Here is a 19,286-nt window from a genome sequence, read left to right on the forward strand (position 1 = left end):
ACATCTCAGGATAAATGTTGTTGAATTAACGTTATCATTATTATTTCTGCTTTGATAATTATTCATTTCAAATAATGGTGGACGAGCGGGTTTGATGTCGTCGAGTGAAACTACATTTTTATCAAGACTCGTTGCTCCGATCGACTTTCCACACGAGTACTTTTATTCATAAAATTGTCCAAGTAACCTTAATTTGTTGAAAAATATTGAAAAATATCTGTCATTTCAAAGTTTTGGGGTGTGGACCATCGGGGGTAGTCCGTTCCTGACTTTGTAGCAAAACAACTGACTCCTGCATGAAAGCTCATCGAAGGAATTCATTTGTTTAGTCAATTACCAAAATTCGGATAATTTTGAATATTCACTTGAAAAGTTATCAAAGAAAAACATTTTTCATTTTGTAACTTCGAGGGCCCGTTACTTGGTAACGCAGGATTTTAGGAAAAAAAGTTATATGAAGTACTGGTGACATTTTGACCCCATCTATGCATTCCCGAGAGGAAAAGAGGAAGTCCAGGGACACCCTGTGTAAGGTAAAGTAGAGCACTGATAACAGAAAATATTCATTTAATGAAATAAAACTGAAATTTTGATTGAGATTCAAATAACTGATCATTGAAACCAATTAGCTTTGATTACATCTGCAGCTTTTTCCCCAATTGCATATGCCGGAGCAGCAGCCTGAGCCGTTAAAGGAAGAGGTATAACACTTGTATCTACCACACGTAATTGTTTCAGGTCATGAACTCTCAAATGGGAATCTACCACAGTATCTCCATTATTTTTAGGTCCCATCTTACAAGCACCAACATAATGAAAAACGCCTCCGATAACGGTTCTCAGATAACATTCCCAATACTCGTCGCTATTGAACTGGTAGTCTTCACAACCTGAAAATGAAACATGATTTGAAAACAAGTCATTTGCAATCGTCTTCTTCGTTTCATATAGGCCGTTTCTTTCATCATGTGGTAACATTGCTATATTCTAAACCGTTACAGATACGAAGACGATTAACAGGGAAAAAAGGTAACTGTCATCGGGAACAATACAATGGTCGAAGAAAATTTACGAGGACTCTCGCCTTTCTCGAGTTATACGGGGAAAACAAAAAATGATGTTTTTTGTTTTTATCGAATGAAATTCTGATTTCGAAAAATATCAAAAAATGTAAAGAAATTGTATTTGAAGTGTAATATGACAATGTATTGATAAACATTCGATAAAACGTTTCGTGTCAACATGGCCACCATCAACTTTTTTTTGAAATAAGAACCTGTCTTTTTTATTACAGATATTGATAAAGCCATGAATTCACAATCCAAGGGTATATCACGGTCCTTCTTCAAAATGTAATTAGGACAACCCAATAAATTCGACAGGTAGGTACCCTAACACAATGAAAATTCGTACTTTTTCGTTTTGGAAATTTTTGTATTGCCGTAATCGTTCTTATTTCTCCCTAATCAATTATTATTCGTAATATTTTTATCATTCTCAATCATGAAAGTAACGAAAATATCAGTTTTTGGTCAAAATTAAATTGTTGTATAATTTGGTATGATCAATTCATTTACCATCTTAAACGCGTAGGCTTTGCTTGGTTTCTTTGGTAGGAAAAATAAATGCGTTGTTGATATATGTTGAGAACTGTCAGACTGTCAAATAGAAAAAATACTCTTTTGGAAAGGAATAATTATGTTGAGCTATACCCGAATCGTTGTATTCCGAACATCCAAATGTTAAGAGGATTAGAAAGAAATTTGAAGGACCATGGTGCATTTGACAGGAAGAAAACAAGAAAATGTGTGGTAACTGGAGGTGTGAGGAATCAAATAATTGTTATGGGTAAGTGAATATCCTGAGAACTTTTTTTAAATTTTTGATTTTTCTTCACGAGACATTGCCCACGAAATGAGGATTTCTATAAAATCCACCAGAATTTTTTGAAAAAGAAAAAATATAAATGCTCAAGGATACGCAAAGTTCATCACCTCAATGAAAGAGATTACGGGAAAAGAGTACGATTTGCTAACTAGTTGAGACGTAGAAATAGGGAAGTTGGAAATAATATGAACGGACGAATCAAAATTCACCAACAACGGTTGGTTTAACAGAAATATACATTTTAGGTGAAATAATACAATTGATCATTTACATTGGGAAACCAATTTCCAATAAAGGTTCGGAATAGATGTTTGGTTGAGAATTGTGGGAACGAAAATCCGTCATTTTTTATTAAATGAATTCGATGGCTACTTGGATTAATTGCCACTGGATATCTGCCATGAAATACAATATTTTCAACAGGAGGGCGCTCTTTTCCATAATGCAGCAATGGCAAAGGAACATTTAGATGCAATATTTCCAAGAAAGTGGATTGGAAACAATGGACCAATTAACTGGCCAGCTCGATCCCAGATCTTACTCTTTTAGATTTTTTGTCTGGGGATACATAGAGGATACAGTTTTTTCAACACCAAGTATAGATATCGACCATCTGAAACAAAAAATAAGAGATGTATGTATCAGTATTACACCTATCATGCTAGAAAATTACCACAGAAATTGTCTGGACCGACAACTTATGAGCATTCAACAAAGAGGTCGTCAATTCGAGTATTTAATGTGAATTGCCATGTAGCTTTGATTTTCCGTATTGGTGTCATTTTTCCCAAAAGTTCATGATAAAATAAATAGTTTTTCTTTTTGTTTGTTGTCACTGATGATGGTGGTTATTTCAAATGAAACGCTATGAAAATATCAAATGTGATATATCCTGGATTGTGAATTTATTGCTTTATCAATATCTGCAATAAAAAAGATAGGTCCGTATTTAAAAAAGTTGATGGTGGCAATGTTGACACGAAACGATTTATCGAATATTTATTATTACATCGCCATAGTACACTTCGAATATAATAACATTTGTTTCCTCCATTTTTTGATATTCTCCGAAATAATAATTCCATTCAATAAAAACAAAAAACAGCATTTTTGGTTTTCCCCATATAACTCGAGAAGAGCGTAAATTTTCTTCGACGATTGTATTGTTCCTGATGACAGTTACTTTTTTTCCATTTAATCGTCTTTGTATCTGTTACGGTTTAGAATATAGCAATGTTACCACATGATAAAAGAAACGGCCTGTTTAAAGTCCGTTCAAAATTATGAAATTTAGCAGAAAATGATTTTGGAGATACTGGTCATGGTTAACATGTTTCTGGGAAATTGTGGCATAAAACGTAGCAAGGGGATGACTTCGAATATTACCGCATCGCAGTAAGTGTATGCCGCAATTGCAAACAAAACGTCAGAGTCCACACGTTGTGGAATTGGCCGCGGTGGTAGTGCGCCCGAATCACGATCGGAAGGCCGTGGGTTCGATTCCTGCCTCGACCAGATATTTTTCTCGAGAGAATTTATCTGGTTGAAGCTGGGATGATTCTGCAACCGTGTTAGGAATTACACGTTAAAAGGTAAGACCTCGTTAGTCCTTAGCTCGCACAAGTTTCTCAACTTCTGAGAGTTCAGGCTGCTCTAAAAACGTCATATGCTTCATTACTGACCTAGAAACCCCATACAACTCTAGGCTGGCTCAGATACTCCATACGATTTCTGGTTGGCTGACTCAGGAGAATGAAAATTAGCTTTCTGAATATCCAAGATTTCACGTGATATCGCGAAAAAATTATGCTATGATACCGAAAGTTATTGTAGCATGATCCCGGCAACATGGGCGGAGGTGTTGATAATGTATGTTTGGCCTCTTTAGCTGGCTGACGTATATTGGAGAAAAAGAAGTCATAGTTGGTGCGAGGTACAAGAGAAAGAACGAACTCTGTTCAATCTCATATACCATTGACAAATTTGTATTTTTCCTCTGTATTCTATGGTGTTATTTCTGCTGTCAATAAATACATTCATTAATATTTTTTTAAACCAGAGTACGCGCTGGTCAGGCCCTATCATCCGAAGCCCCGATACATTCGGGAAGGCGCGCCAGCATTATCAACCAACGACCACACTCCACACCGTGGGAAAAGTGATCATTGGGTCCGAGAATCATGTGCCCTGAGCAAGCGCAGTCAGTCAAGAATGACAGCTTTCTGCATCTGTCCGGCTAACATTTCTGCCTTAGTGCGGCAGGCCGGTATGATTTCAAGATTCGAGAGTAGAGAGGGCATCATTCCACCAAGGACTTCAATAATCAGAACAACCATCTTGACAGAGTTGTCTGGATAGGATAGAAAAACTCGATACTTTATCCGTTTTTTCTCCTCTTCTCGGACGATATTCGTCTCGCTAGGAGCTGAAAACTCCACGACAAATATCGTCTTGCTCTGGTGGTCGAGAAAGACTACATCAGGCTTATTAGATTTTATGAGCCTGAGGGTGGGGAACGAATAGTTCCAATAAATTCGGTACTTCTCGTTCTCCACAACGGATTCAATATCCCCTGGGGCGTATGGCAACACCGATGTCTCGTCAATACCGTAAGAGTGCTGTAACTGGTAATATAGCACTCTTAGGGCCGCGTCATGTCGATGGATATAGGTCGAGACCGCATATGCTGGACATGCTGATAGCAAGTGCATTAGGGTTTTGGGTGCCCAGCGGCAGGCCCTGCACCATATGTCAGGAACCTCTATACCCATCACGGGACTGTGGCAGACGAAGGTGTTGAAAATACCATCCTGGCAAGCCATAATGGACCATTCAGTTTCCGACTTCAGTCCACTTGACCTGAGAAAAGCAAAGTCTCCAATGTTATTGAAGAAGACAGCATTGGCTTATCCTAGTGTTTCCGCAGAAGTGAGTTGATCTATGCGGCCTTTATATGAGATTTTTGCTGAACGGGTTCCAACACGGTGACAGAGTTGTGGTCACCTCGTTCAGTGCCGAAAACTAAACCAACTGAAAAGGAGGACTCCAATTCTTCAAACTCCTATAGATATTCCTAATTTCTCGGGTCTTTACGTCGAGTTGATACAACTTCTCCCGAGTCCATTTCTCTTCCACAAACGAGTAGAGTAAGATTTGAACGCCAAGCATATTTGTCGCTGCAACTTTGTCCTTTCTCGACAGTTCCGATTACCAGATCTGTCGAAGTTTGTGCTGATACTTGCCGCGAAGGTAGTTTTTCACCGGTATTACCTCTTGTGAGTGGCGTTGTTTCACCCCGAGATAGGTATACGTCTCTCCGGCATGCAAATGGTGTAGGATGCTTCCATTTACGAGCTGCCCATCCTCTCCGTAGTCCCCGCATCGTCCTCTTTTGAGATGGACCAAAGCACATAGCATAGTGATAGCATGCGTGTACTCTTCCATCACTCTCAAGGACTGATGAAGATCCTTCTCCCCACAGGCATGAAGTTCAAGATCATCCATATAAAACAAATAGGTGACCTTGTGCCTCCAGTTTTCGGGGGTGCCACAGTTATACCCTCGAGTATTTCTGAGCGTAACGGATATTGACAATAGTGAGATGCAGAAGAGAAGGGGGCTGAGGAAATCACCCTGAAATACACCCCTTCTGAAAGTGACCCACCCTGTTTGGACTCTTGCTTGACCAGATGTTATGTTGAAGCGAGTTCGCCAAAGTGGTACCTATCAGTTGTTCAGTGCATCTCACTATTTTGTGGAGTACCGCAAGGCATCTGAGCAAATGCAAGATAAGCTCATGCGATATTGTATCAAATGCCTATAATCGATCCAGGCTATAGGAAGGTCACGCTTATATTGTATTATATTATTATCATTATTATTAGTTGGAGTATTATCGGTTACCTTGGGGGTGGAAATGAATTGAGGTAATGTTTATGTTGGAATGATTCTTTTTCAGCAGCCTTAACTAATTTATCAAAAACATAAGATTGAGTAAATTGTGGGTCAGAAATATCAACTGATCAAATTTGTGTATTTAATATTCCATACACTCACCAGGTATTTTGGTATCAACTAGTTTGGCTCCGTATCTTTGCATCGACGGACTGTCGCTAATCCTTTGAATTTCTCTTATTCCTGCTATGAAAGTCTTCACATCTTGATTTTCAGGATCCGATAGATAGTTAGCAAAGTATTTGGGTGGATCTAAAGGATCCCTTGATTTTAACTCCATGTATCCTTTAGATTTTGGATGAAGCAACACAGGAAAAACCTGTACAATGAAATAGAATTTTCATTTGGATGAAAAGAAACTGAATTTATTGTAGAGAGTTGTTGTGGTATTCATGTTTACAACTACTTTCATGGTAGCAGTTGATGACTGCTAGTAAGATTAAATCAAAGTCATTTTATCAATTTGTACAAATCGACATTGATATAATATATCTAATTCAATACTGATCCAATTTTTGTTTAGTTGGATGATCTTTCAACTGATGAGAGTAGATATATCAAACCAAATTTCTTAATTTCAACTGGTCTTTAATTTTGTTTGTTCTGGATATTCAGATGTTTCACTTCGTCTGAAATGACCCTCCCAATACTGACGAGAAGCTAGTACTCCGAAACTGGTTTATCGGTGGTCATCCCGACCAAATGAAGTCAATTTCAGCTTTTTTTATATACAGGGTGTAACATAAGTACTTAAAATATTCAAGTGACGTATTCCTGAGACAATTTCAAGAAAAAAAGTCTATATGAACTTGTATCCGAAAATGCTTCGTTTCGGAGATACGGGGTGTTGAAATTGAATTTTTTGTTCACTTTTTGAAAATAACTCTTGCGAAAAATAAGTTATTTGCACGAAATTCGGTACCCGGGGTTTTTTTTTTGACGTGGGAAATAATAATTTCGTATTAATTACGCTGTCATTATTTATTTCAAATTGCCCAAACTTTTTTGACAGTAAACTTTTCATGAAAAAACACCTTTTCCAAGTAAAAAAGGTACACTTACTCAATAACGCTGGTTGTGATCGTTTTCGAGATATGTACAATTTCTATATCGATGCATATTACTTTATAGCCAAATTTGTTTTCAATAATTTTTTCACTCTCCGCTTGCAAATTAAGTAAATTAAATCGAGTATGTTATGAAAGTTGGTTTATAAAAATAGAAGTTTGCTGTCACATTTTTGACTATTAATTGACAAATTCACAGGTCGGAGTTTATAAAGTAATTTTTTGGTACCATGCCCGACTTTACGAATGCTGAAACGGATGATACGGATGATAAGCGAGGCCAGACGCATCTATCAGGAAAAGTATCCCCAACGCGTTGTTACGGTATATTTTCACTTCACTAAGAACCCTAAATTATTAATTGGAGACACATACGAAAATTAGTTTATTTCTCATTGTAATAAACTTCATATCAATTCTTCAATTATTCATCTGATATTTCTAAGAGAAATGTGATACTCGATTTTAAATGATTTTTGGACATCTTCTGTTAACCATCGTATTTATTTTCAAAACACTCCGTCGAGACTCGTTCCGTTATCTAGCGGTCAATTTTCGAGAATGTTAGTGGGAGCATCGATTGAAAGAGTACAGTGGTTATGGCAATAACCACTGGGAATAATTTCTGAATTGGATAAATAACCTAGATAACTCCAAAGAAATGGAATTTAATTGTTTCTGAGTATAATCCGTGTCTCAGTTGATTCAGGTCCGATCGCATAATTTGGTGTTGTCAATCAACCGAAAGTACTTTTCCTGTGATCCATTCTGATTGGTCTAGCATTCAATCATTAGTGACGTAGAGACATGCGTTTGATTTTTTTTCCTACCTGAAAAAAAAAATGCGAAGTATTCGGAGTCACCTTGAAAAGCCATTATTGTTTTCGAGGGGGCGGCAAGTGAAGTTTGTTGGAAACCTATTGGATGATTTGTCATTGGTGACTTCTCTTATAATAATAATAATAATAATGAGTTTATTCACCATAATGATCGCAACAAAAATATTATAGAATAGGGGTGAACAAACAAAGGCATCACAAAAGAAACATTTACGAAAAAAATGTTTCTTGTGCGTGATATCGCCTAGTATAACATGAATAAATGAATGAATAAGTATACAATACATAGATGAATACACGAATATCGTAAAAACATGAATAAATACACAATACATGAATAAATAACTTGACAATATATATACATATATATATATATATATATATATATATATATATATATATATATATATATATATACATATACACATACATATACACACATACATATACACACATATATACACACATGCATATATACACATACATACGCATATACATACATCCACATACACATATATACACACACACATATGACAATGAACAATATAATATAATATATAATCAACCGGGAGTCGATTATGATGATTTTGATACAAAAAGTAGGAGGCATGATTTGATAGTTTTTGATTCGCGCCTTATGAGGATTATTTTCCGAGGTTTCAATAAGTGAAAATTAGTCCACGTTGTGTATATTGGGTATTGTATTACTTTGAACGTGGTTTTCATTCTCCTCGCCAAGGATCATTCAAACTTCACAACCCTACGTTATCACGGTCTTGATGGGCATAGCACCAAAAAGATAGATACGACGAATCATCTCTGAGATCGTCCAGAAAACCAGGAACTAGGAAAATCTGTTTCCAGAATATTTTCGTTGACCCCTACTGATAAAAACCCTTGTCAGCTACAAGGTATGTTTCTAATATTTTGTTTTCATTTAAATGAAAACATAAATGAATTAACTTATCGTTTACTGAGTTTGATGTGTCCCAAAACTTGTATTTGATGAATTTTTTTCATTAAAAAAAAGTTAGTTTTCTTGTGGTATATACTGTTAGAATTTGTAGCAAAAGTATTATTTATTTTCAAACAATGCAACTCTAGCGTAAAAGATAGTTGGGAAAAAAAATTTGTCTGCGTCTAAGTTTTTCTTGCGTTGACTTAATTTTTTTATAATTCATTATTATTGGGATTTGGTGGGGATGAATAACTACGTGTTTCGTGTTCACACAAGCTGAAATACGATTCGAATAATTTTTTTAATATTGTATTTCACCTTCTAGATAATTTATTATTTTGCCATGTTGCCAAATTTCCTAAGAAACCTGAAATCTACGGGTTCTATTTTCATTTTCGTATTTAATTAATTTATGGTAGGTTTCATTAGTTTCAATTAATTTTTGGTCTCGCGGGGTTGCCAGATCAACACAATTGAAGCAAATCTAAATAATTATTTTCTTGTTGTTTTCATTGATTTCAATTTGCGTTACAACCCACGGTTGGGTACTACTCATTTCAAGACTTTTTTCTTTTCGAATTTTGATTGATACTTTATTTCTTAAAGGGTTTTTTTTACGTTCCAACGTGAAATACCATTCTATTACCGGTCGTGGAAGACTATCCACTTCCTGCTGAAGACCGTTGAAGGCTGAAGAGTCAGAAGTATTAATTCGAAAGGAGAGGAACCGAAATAGACTTTCTGCAGTAGAGGAGATTTTCAAGATATTACGCCTGTACCGGCGTCACGCAAGTAGAGTACTACCCGTATCACTCTTGACCGGGATAAAATATTTTGAGTTATTGTTAAGACTTTGATTTTTTGTTGTCAAATTTATTGTATCATTTCAATTTCACATTTGTTATTTGCGGAAATTAATCGGTAACGGTGTTAAATAGTAAGAGATCATTAGTTTATGCGCCTTTCGCTTCGGGCCCAAAGCTAGCGGCGGTTATTATCTCAATTTTAGTGTTGATAACTATCCATCCATTAATTTCTGCGCCCTTCCCATTTATATTGATCAGAAAAAGAACTCATTTTTGTTAGTGAAGCGTTAATTCACCAGCGAGATTTATTCTTTTTATTATTGCGACATTTTTGAAGACAAACTGCAGTTAGTTGGGTACTTTGTGATTGGTAGTTGATTGAGTATTCGAAGGTTAAAGGTACCTGGCGCCCAAACCCTTAACACATCTTTATTACGACCCGCTCACACCTCCACTAGAATTAGCCGGAGACGAATACTTGGTCGTCATAGCGACTTTGTGGGCTACAGCGTGACTTCTTGTGCAGCGAAATTTGCGAATCTTTTCCAACGACTTTCCGAATCTGGAAGCTTTGAAACAAATTCTGCAGTAGGACGGCCACGGACTACAAGAACTGTAGAATTGGAGGAGGCGATTCTCGAAGAAATCAGTGAACATCCAGAGACAAGTACAAGAAAAATTAGTCAAACTTCAAATGTGAGTCACATGACAGTTTACAGAATTTTAAAGGAACAGCAATTATATCCTTATCATATTCAGCGTGTCCAGGCACTTACGCTACGTGATTTCCAACCACGTATCGAATTTGCTCAATGGCTTCAAAGAAAAGTCGAACAACATTCGCAAATTTTATCGAAAATTCTTTTCACAGATGAGGCTAATTTTTCAAGAAATGGTATCATGAACTTCCATAACAACCACATCTGGGCGGAAAATAACCCACATGCGATAACGCAAAGTAATTTCCAAGACAGATTCTCTTTTAAAGTATGGGTAGGCATAATTGGGGATTATTTAATTGGGCCCTATTTTCTTCCCTTATTTTGAATTGAGATCCTTACCTACATTTTTTGGAACACGAGCTTCACCAACTTATGGAAGATGTTCCACATTGGTCTTCGAAATCACTCTTGCTTCATGCACATATCTTGCTGCGAAACGATAAGAAACACTCCGGGCATTTTTCAACGGGTGCGGAATTCTTTGATGAGGAGAGCAGAAGCTTGTATTACTGTTGGGGGTCGTCACTTTGAACAGTTGTTGTAATAGTTGTTGTAATCACTCTTGCTTCATGCACATATCTTGCTGCGAAACGATAAGAAACACTCCGGGCATTTTTCAACGGGTGCGGAATTCTTTGATGAGGAGAGCAGAAGCTTGTATTACTGTTGGGGGTCGTCACTTTGAACAGTTGTTGTAATAGTTGTTTCGTTCAATTCCTACATGTTTATTTTCATAATAAATAACATAGTACTTCTCCGAATTGTTTTTTTACAAACACCGAAATGTAGCACTTTCTAATTGAATAATAACCTGACAATTTTTTTTAATTTGGATTCAATAAGCAGTTCGATAATGCTCGGTTCAGAAAAAGTCTGTACGGGTATACTGCGTATAAAGTTTGATCAAAATAACTGAAATTGCAAAAAACTTATGACATACTTAGTTTTTGTAATGTTCTCAGCAACTTCACTAAGCGTCCTAGGAGCTAAGTAATATGCATCGATATAGAAAATTGTAAATATCTCAAAAACGATCACGTTCAGCGTTGTTGAGGCATTGTACCTTTTTTACTTGGAAAAGGTGTGGGAATTAGGTTTTTTCATGAAAAGTCCCAAAAGTTTACTGTCAGAAAAGTTAGGGCAATTTGAAATTAATAATGACAGCGTACACAGCGCCATCTAGGTGTTACATGAAAATTAATACGAAATTATGATTTACCACGTCAAAAAAACCCCGGGTACCGAATTTTCTGCAAATAACTTATTTTTTGCGAGAGTTATTTTCAAAAAGCGAACAAAAAAATTCAATTTCAACACCCCATATCTCCGAAAAGAAGTATTTTTGAACACAAGTTCATATAGACTTTTTCATTTTAAATTGTCCCAGGAATATGTCACTTGTTATTTCAACTTACTTATGTTACACCCTGTATAGGAAGTTACTTGAGACGAATTTTCTAAATGGAAGACGTTGCACAGGTGCAACTTTACCTTTCTATAGTTCTATATAGTCAATCTAATAGTTTGAAGTTCGCATTTTGTGTTTTATTGTCAACTGTCGGTCCATAGGTTCTGGTCTGGTATTTATTTATGTCACTGGACGAGTGGTGAACGGGACCGGCAGTGGGGCCGATGGTGTAGTTGGTAATGGATGTTTACATTTTCATTTATTTTGCCAAACACACCTGAGAGCTACATTGAAATGTTTTTTTGTTCTTTCACTTCATTACTTGACTCACGAATGCTTTTTTTCGGTAATCAGAAAAACTATAATTATTATTGATCACTACTGAAATAACAAAACTCGATTCTTTAACAATTTACCGGAATCCAAATACTCTTCGTATTATTTTTAAATAGGTACGTCATATTGCTCTCATTATCTAACGCAATTTGTATGCATATTTTCCGAAATCCGAAAGTCCACGGTAAACTCCAATAAACTTCGAAATGAACTTCTTTTCAATTGATAAACCATCATCTGATACGTTCTCCACTTGTTGACATCAGTTGACGGGATATTGTGCAATATTGCCTGATCCTGCACAATATTTTTCAGAATACTCTACATATTTTCAAACGATTCCATTTCGTACAATACACTGCCCAACTTTTCAGAATCAGAAACACATATTCAATTTTATTGCACCCCCTTCAATATCTTGCGTGTACAGACTGCTCATTGGAATTATTTTCCTGCAAATATTTCCGTAAACAGCATATAGAATTCCGTTTGAGTATTCGAGGGATTTTATTTCTACATACCAGATACAGCATCGGGCTCAGGTGTGACCACTGCGGAACACCCGAAATTAGTACAGAAGGTTCACATTTTCACTATAACTATGAGCTTTCCATCGCAGGAGGTTACCCTGCATACCAACCTGAGTAAGTTTGGAAATGAGTTAGTTGAAAAATTAAATGCAAAAGCTCGTTCTCGAAATATTGTCTCCACAATGAAAACAAAAAAGTATTTCAATATTTTAGGAATATTTTGAATATACCTATTACTTATGTCATGGAAAATAATATTAAAAGTTGAGAAACCGTGGAATCATAGGACATAATCATAAGACGAACTGGCACCCGAACTCCGAAAAATAGAGAAGCTTAAGCCGATGTAAATAGTGCTGATAGTTCATCTTACTTGAAACACTGGTTCACCTTCCAAGGGCTTCCAAATTTTGTCATATATAGCAGGAGATATGTTGACGATTTTTCGGAAAGCCAAGCCATAATCACTATTGGCCGATATAGAGGCAAATAAAAATTCCATATCGGGATACGAAGGATCTGGTTCAGATGAAATATTGGTTCTCATGAAAGTTACTGCTTCAATTCCACCTGGAAAATTATTGTTCAGATCAATACCTTCAAGTAAATGAAATATATTCATATATTTTTGGAATGAACACTGAGGCGTTTCGATATCATTTCCTGATTATTTTGTTACAGAATATCAGCTTAATTTAATAACTTGAATGAATAAAAAAAAAAACTGAAATGATAGATATGTTTTTCCCAATATTCACACATGTTTTTATTATCATTAATGAAATTCTATGACGAATCAAGTTTTTCTAACCCATTAAGCGTCGTTGATGCGAAAAGTCAACGTTACATTAACATTTATTTTTTACAAAAGAAAGTACCAATATTCTCATTTTTCTCTCTCTCTCTCTCTCTCTCTCTCTCTCTCTCTCTCTCTCTATTGTAGATGGTCGTTGCTTCCTATCTTCAGGCGCATATGACCAATGCTCCTCCTGTTGGTCAACAGGAGCTTCGTCGGGGGGCGCAGCGGTCTTGCACAAAGCAATGCTGCCACCCATTTTTTTTCTAACTTTTCATAATGAAAAACACAATTTTTTTTTAACATAAAAACAATTTGATTTTTTGAAGTCGCATTCTTCTTGGGAGACCTTTTGATAATTTTTCACATATATAGCCCCCTTTACGTGGTTATCCGAACCACCATGGCCTGGATACCGGCGTGAATGAAGGGGGCCACTTATTCATCACTTTTTTAGAAACTCCACATCTCAATTTCAATACAACACAACACAAAACGGAGCCCCACGATAGCACATGGCATCCGCGTACCTTCTTTGTGGACGGACGTTATCAGCACGTCCGTCCACTACCACGGCCACCACGGAACTCTATTCTCATTTTTCTTTCAGTTTCATGTTTGCGAAATGTCATTGGTGGCTCATTATCTTTTGCGGAGATCACATCAGGTTTTTTTATACAACTTTGCGTAATTTCATTATTCAGTCATCCTATTCAAAATCATCCTGTAACTTCAGGATAGCAAAACATGTTCATCTCGTTATTTGGCATTTTACGAAGGAAATATAGTTCTCGTGGAGTGACAACGATATATATGTATCCAAAAAAATACAATCATTCTAAAATAATGTTGCGTTTTCGCAACATCGGCGTAAAATGCTAGCAATGGAATTAGAAATGTACTGGAGAAGAGATGAAGACAAAGGTGTAGCGCTTGTGAAAAATTGTATGAGTAGAAACGAATTTCGAAATATAAAAAGAAACCTACATTTGTGTGATAATGCTGCGCTAGACAAAAACGACAAATTTGCTTAGTTACGTCAATTATATGATTCTATAAATGAAAGGAATTTACAATTCGGACTGTTTTCACATAACCTTCCAATCGACGAAGAAATGGTTCCATACTTCGGCAGACACTTTGGTAAAATGTTTATAAAAAGAAAACCATTTCTTTTTGGATATAAACTATAGTGAATATGTTCAGAAGATGGATATTTATTCCAGTTTATGCATTACGGTGGAACAAGAAAATAAAAAACCGAAATGGGACTTGAAGCACATGTTGTCGTCAGTTTGCTGACCCTTCCTCAAACAGGGTATTCTCTGATAACTTTTTCTCGTCCTATAAGCTTTTTTCATTCCTTGGCGAAAGACACATATATGCAACAGGTACGATACGAGACAACCGAATTTCGAATTGTAAGCTGTAGTCAACAAGAACCATAAAAAAAGAGAGAGTATGTTTCGACTACAGATTTGATTCAGAATCAAAGTCATGTGTTGTGAGATGGAACAGCAATTCCGATCAATATTTCTATAAATCCAGATTAAACTAAAAAAAGAAATGAATATACCGCAACCATTGGTGTTAAACGAATATAATAAATACGGCGGCGTTGATCTCCATGACAATGGAATTGCGAATTATCGCATTGGAGTGCGCGGAACGAAGTGCAAACATAACATCAAGTGGGCTTAAGCCGAAATCATCCACAAGGAGGAACATTGGTTTAGGAGAAAATTCAAAGAAGTCGCATATATGTTGTCCAACAACGCATTTAGTCAAGCTAGCGTAGAGATACGTAACATATGGAAACCTTTAATCAAGCGAAAAACGACCAACTTCCGCCAAACGGTCATCTCCCGCTAAAACCAATGAAGCGGATAGAGGAAAGAGGGGATAGGTGAAAGCACTCGAATGACCTATAAATAGTCAGATCTCGGAGGAATAAGTCCAGTTGTCACCCGGAGACGATTGTGGATACTAACAATCGAAACGTCGTGAAGTATCTTGGTTTGGAATCTTTTAACTTTTCATTTTCATTTCTTGTTAATAATTTTTTGCTTTTCATCTCGTGTTAATAGTTCAATCACTTCTGACAAATTCCCAATTGGCTTCGAGTGAGTTCGATTACCATATATGAATGCTACTTCACCCCAATCGATAAGTCAAGTTTTGCCAACAGTGCAGCACGGAGCGATCTAATAAGGCGAAAGACATTTAAATATCAGTGAGGTAATTAACATTTTATTATGAAGAAGTACTCACCTAACGTTGTTAACATTCCTGTAGATTCTTTGAAATATTGCAAATACGTGGAAGGAGTAATTGTTTTTCTCAGTATATTTATGCCGATACTTTCATTCAGACGAAACACCATTCCAGGAAAAGTGGCGTGATCATACAACTGAGCCCCTACTGGTAAATCCTGAATAACGGGAATACCTGCAATAAGATGGGTAATGTCCGTTAATTATTGATCTGAATTGTTTTGTTTTGTTGACTGAGAACAAAAGACAGTTTGGAAAGCAGTAGAGTAATGATTCAATGACCAATTCGAAATTATTTTGCTTTTATGGTCCTGAGGATAGAGAATGAGTAATTCGAATGAATTCGACACTTCTCCTTCTCCACAACGGTTCAATATCCCCTTGGACGTAGGGCAACACTGCATATTATTTTTCAAGAATGGGCTGGTCTGGCCCATCTTCGAAGCCCCGATACATTCAGGAGGACACGCCAGCATTATCAAACATTGACATCTCCTCATATGCTGCTGAAAATGATCATTGGGTCTGAGAATCATGTGCTCTTGGCAGATGTAGTGAACCAAGAATGACAGTCCTTTGTATTTGTCCGGCTAAAATTTCGGAAGTGAAAAAGGCATCATTTTTCCGAAGACTCCAATAATCTCAACAACATTTCTGACTGAAAGGTTTGGATAGTCTGTGGAGTCAGAGATGAAAATCCCGACAATGTATCCGGTTCTCCTTCTTTTTTCGAACAATATTCTTCTCGCCGGGAGCTGAAAACTCCTCGACAAATATCGTCTTGGTCTGATGGCTACATTAGGTTTGATAAACTAAATGAGCTTGAAGGTATGGAGTGATAAAGCATTCTCAGGGCCGTGTTATGTCGATAGATATAGGGTGAGACCGAATATCGGGCCTCAAACGCTTCGCGTCAGGCCCCGCACTTTGTTTAATGAACCTCTGTACTCGTCACGTCACTGCGGTATATCGGTGTTGGAGACATTATACTGGTGGGCCATGATGAACCCCTCAGTTTTCGACTTCAGCTCACTCGACCTGAGGAAAACGAAGATCATGTGCTTTGGTAAGCCAAGGTTTTCAATTTCGTTGAAGAAGAATGATCACTGCGGTTTTCATATGGGCCTTTAGCTGACGGGTTCCAAGTCGGTGACAGAATTGTGACCACCTCATTTAGTGTCGGTAACAAAACCTAGTTTATCAGCTGCTCGCGCAGCTGCCCTGAAGAGAATTGCTTCAGTTTCTGTTCTTTCATGGTCGCGGACCATGAAAATGCTCGTCAACAACTCACAACACGAATTTAAGCATGTTATCGGTCTGTAATTTTTAGGAATTGACAAAATCTTCGCTTTCGGAGATAAGAACGTTCCGCTTCTTGACAAATCTATTCGCAAATGGCTGCTCTCCATTCAGCCATGAGTTGGATACTCTAGCCAGGTGGCGGTGGGTACTTGGTGGTTTTTCACTTAAGAGTTTTCGGCCCATCTGGGTCTAGAGCCAGGAAATTTTCAGTATCCACAACGGTTTTTCGAACGTCATCCAGGATTATTGGGTTACGCAGTTCATCGAGCGCAGGCTGTCGAAGCTCTTTGCTAGTGGCTGCGTGACTTTCACGCAGCCACTAGCATTCGTACCCTATCGAGGCAGTGCTGTTTAGTGGCCAGTAGCACACCTTGACTTAAAGTTTGATGGACTCGTCGTAATTTGGCGGCTATTCACCACACTGCAGGCATGAAAGGCCTGTTCGCCGCCCCGTATTCCATCACACAGTGGATACGACACGTGATACGACTGTGAGGTCTCACCAATGTGATCTTAACCTCCATCTTGTGTATCTGCCGTTCAATCTGCCAAACCGCAAGCTCGTGATTTCGTCCTTCCGACTTGAGGATGAAGATTATTACTTATGATTTTTAGCAATATGAACTTGGATATTGAAATAATAACAGTAAAGTAATTCACTTCAAACTAGTAATGTATAGGAAGGTAGAGAAAATGCAGTAAGCATCTACTCACCAAATTGTTCTAAATGTTGTTTGGGTCCTATCCCAGATAGCATGAGAATTTGTGGAGAATGTAGACCACCAGCAGATAAAATAACTTCTTTGTTAGCTAAAGCGTAATGAACTTTTCCATTTTTGATATACTCAACACCGTAAGCAGTTTTACTTTCTTCATCTATGAGTACTCTAGTAACTCGAGATCGTGTTTGAATTTTCAAGTTGGATCTCTTCCGTACAGGCCTTAGGAATGAATTTTCAGCATTGGATTTCTTTCCTTCACGTGTAGATGCCTGAACATAGGATACCTGAAAAATATATGATTTGATGAAGAAATGATATGATGCAATATTCTAGGAGGACAATGTGAATAACAAAAAGAACAAATCATTCAACTTCAGAATTGTAGGGTTTTGCTGACGAGTTGAAAAAATTCATTCCAGAATCCGTCTTAGGTCAAACGGTAGCTAGTTGCTTAGTGAGTTCTATTGAATACTTCGAACACTTTGCGTCCCACTCCACAGTCGATTTTCTGGAAAAGGTAGCACCCACTATTCCTACACTAGAACTCATAATTCCGGAAATTACTTTTCGGCAATGTCTAGTCAGGCGAATTTTGAAACAGCTCAAAATCAACAAGGCATCTGGTCCTGATGAAGTGCCCTTCATCGTACTCAAAAAGTGTGCAAATGAACTCGCACCAGTACTTTGCAGACTTTTCAAGGGTCTTACAAGGGGTTTTTCCTTCTTGTTCGAAGAATGCTCGCGTTCAGCCTATTCCCAAAAAGGCCAAGAATAGTCTTCCAAATAACCATAGACCAGTCGCTTTGCTATCATTGATATCAAAAATCAGAAAGAAAGCCTTAAACGACCATATCCTCAAATATTTGCAAGGCTTCAGCATCTTGAGCGATCATCAATATGGCTTTCGGTAACAAAAATCAACAGGCGACTTTCTATCGTAGGTCACCCATATTTGAAATAACGCATTCGAGAAACATGGAGAGTCAAGAGCTGTTGCGCTTGATATTCCCAAGGCCTTTTACCGTGTGGCATGCGGGTTTGCTGGCCAGACTTCGATGCTATGGCTTTCCGGATAACTTTTGTGTATGGCTCTTCAGCTTCCTGAAAAAACGTTTCCTGCAAGTGGAAGGTGATGGATATCTCTCGAATAATTTCACCATCAATGCTGGTGTTCCCCGGGGATCCATATTGTCTCCAACCCTCTTTTTATTGTATAGCAACAAATAATTGAAAAAAACCAAGAATCCAATATATTGCTTTGCTGACGACAACACACTTGTCTCGTCATTACATTTGGATTCCAGGACATCGGCTGCGGATGCACATCTTCACCGGGAGTAGGAGGTTGAAAATTTCAATGGGGATCTAGAAGTAATTTCACAGGGGTGAAATTAACCAAGTTCAATTCAATGCCACAAAAACTCAGGCATTGGTTTTCTCGAAAGAGATAAATGTTTCCGATCCGGATATAATAATGTCAGGTCAGACAATTCTGCTATCTGCTTGTTGTTGGAGGTTAAAATGGACACCAATATATCTTAGCACAGTCATGTCGCTAGAATTGTAGAGGCTGTTTCTCAAAAGCTTGAAACACTGTTCCGAACCAGAAAACTGTACACACCCAAGAAACTTTTGATACTTCATAAAGCTCAGAACAGACCTTCGAAAGGTTGGAAATTTGTCTCT

General features: G+C 37.4%; 1 protein-coding gene across 1 annotated transcript in view; it reads right to left on the reverse strand.

Moving 5' to 3' along the window:
- Positions 1-550: 550 nt before the first annotated feature.
- LOC111505240 (glucose dehydrogenase [FAD, quinone]-like) overlaps positions 551-19,286 on the reverse strand; it is a 49,145-nt gene continuing 30,409 nt past the window's right edge. Inside the window, exons 5-9 of the mRNA XM_074179009.1 lie at positions 17,593-17,884; positions 15,575-15,751; positions 12,881-13,077; positions 5,944-6,160; positions 551-890 (exon numbers count right to left, since the gene is read on the reverse strand). Coding sequence (XP_074035110.1) covers positions 613-890; positions 5,944-6,160; positions 12,881-13,077; positions 15,575-15,751; positions 17,593-17,884 — 1,161 coding nt within the window. The 3' untranslated portion in view covers positions 551-612. The remainder of the gene's footprint in view (positions 891-5,943; positions 6,161-12,880; positions 13,078-15,574; positions 15,752-17,592; positions 17,885-19,286) is intronic.

This window comes from Leptinotarsa decemlineata, unplaced genomic scaffold, assembly GCF_025532065.1.
Source record: "Leptinotarsa decemlineata unplaced genomic scaffold, Ldec_3_MD MMD2_tig00004307_RagTag_RagTag, whole genome shotgun sequence".
Taxonomy (NCBI): domain Eukaryota; kingdom Metazoa; phylum Arthropoda; class Insecta; order Coleoptera; family Chrysomelidae; genus Leptinotarsa; species Leptinotarsa decemlineata.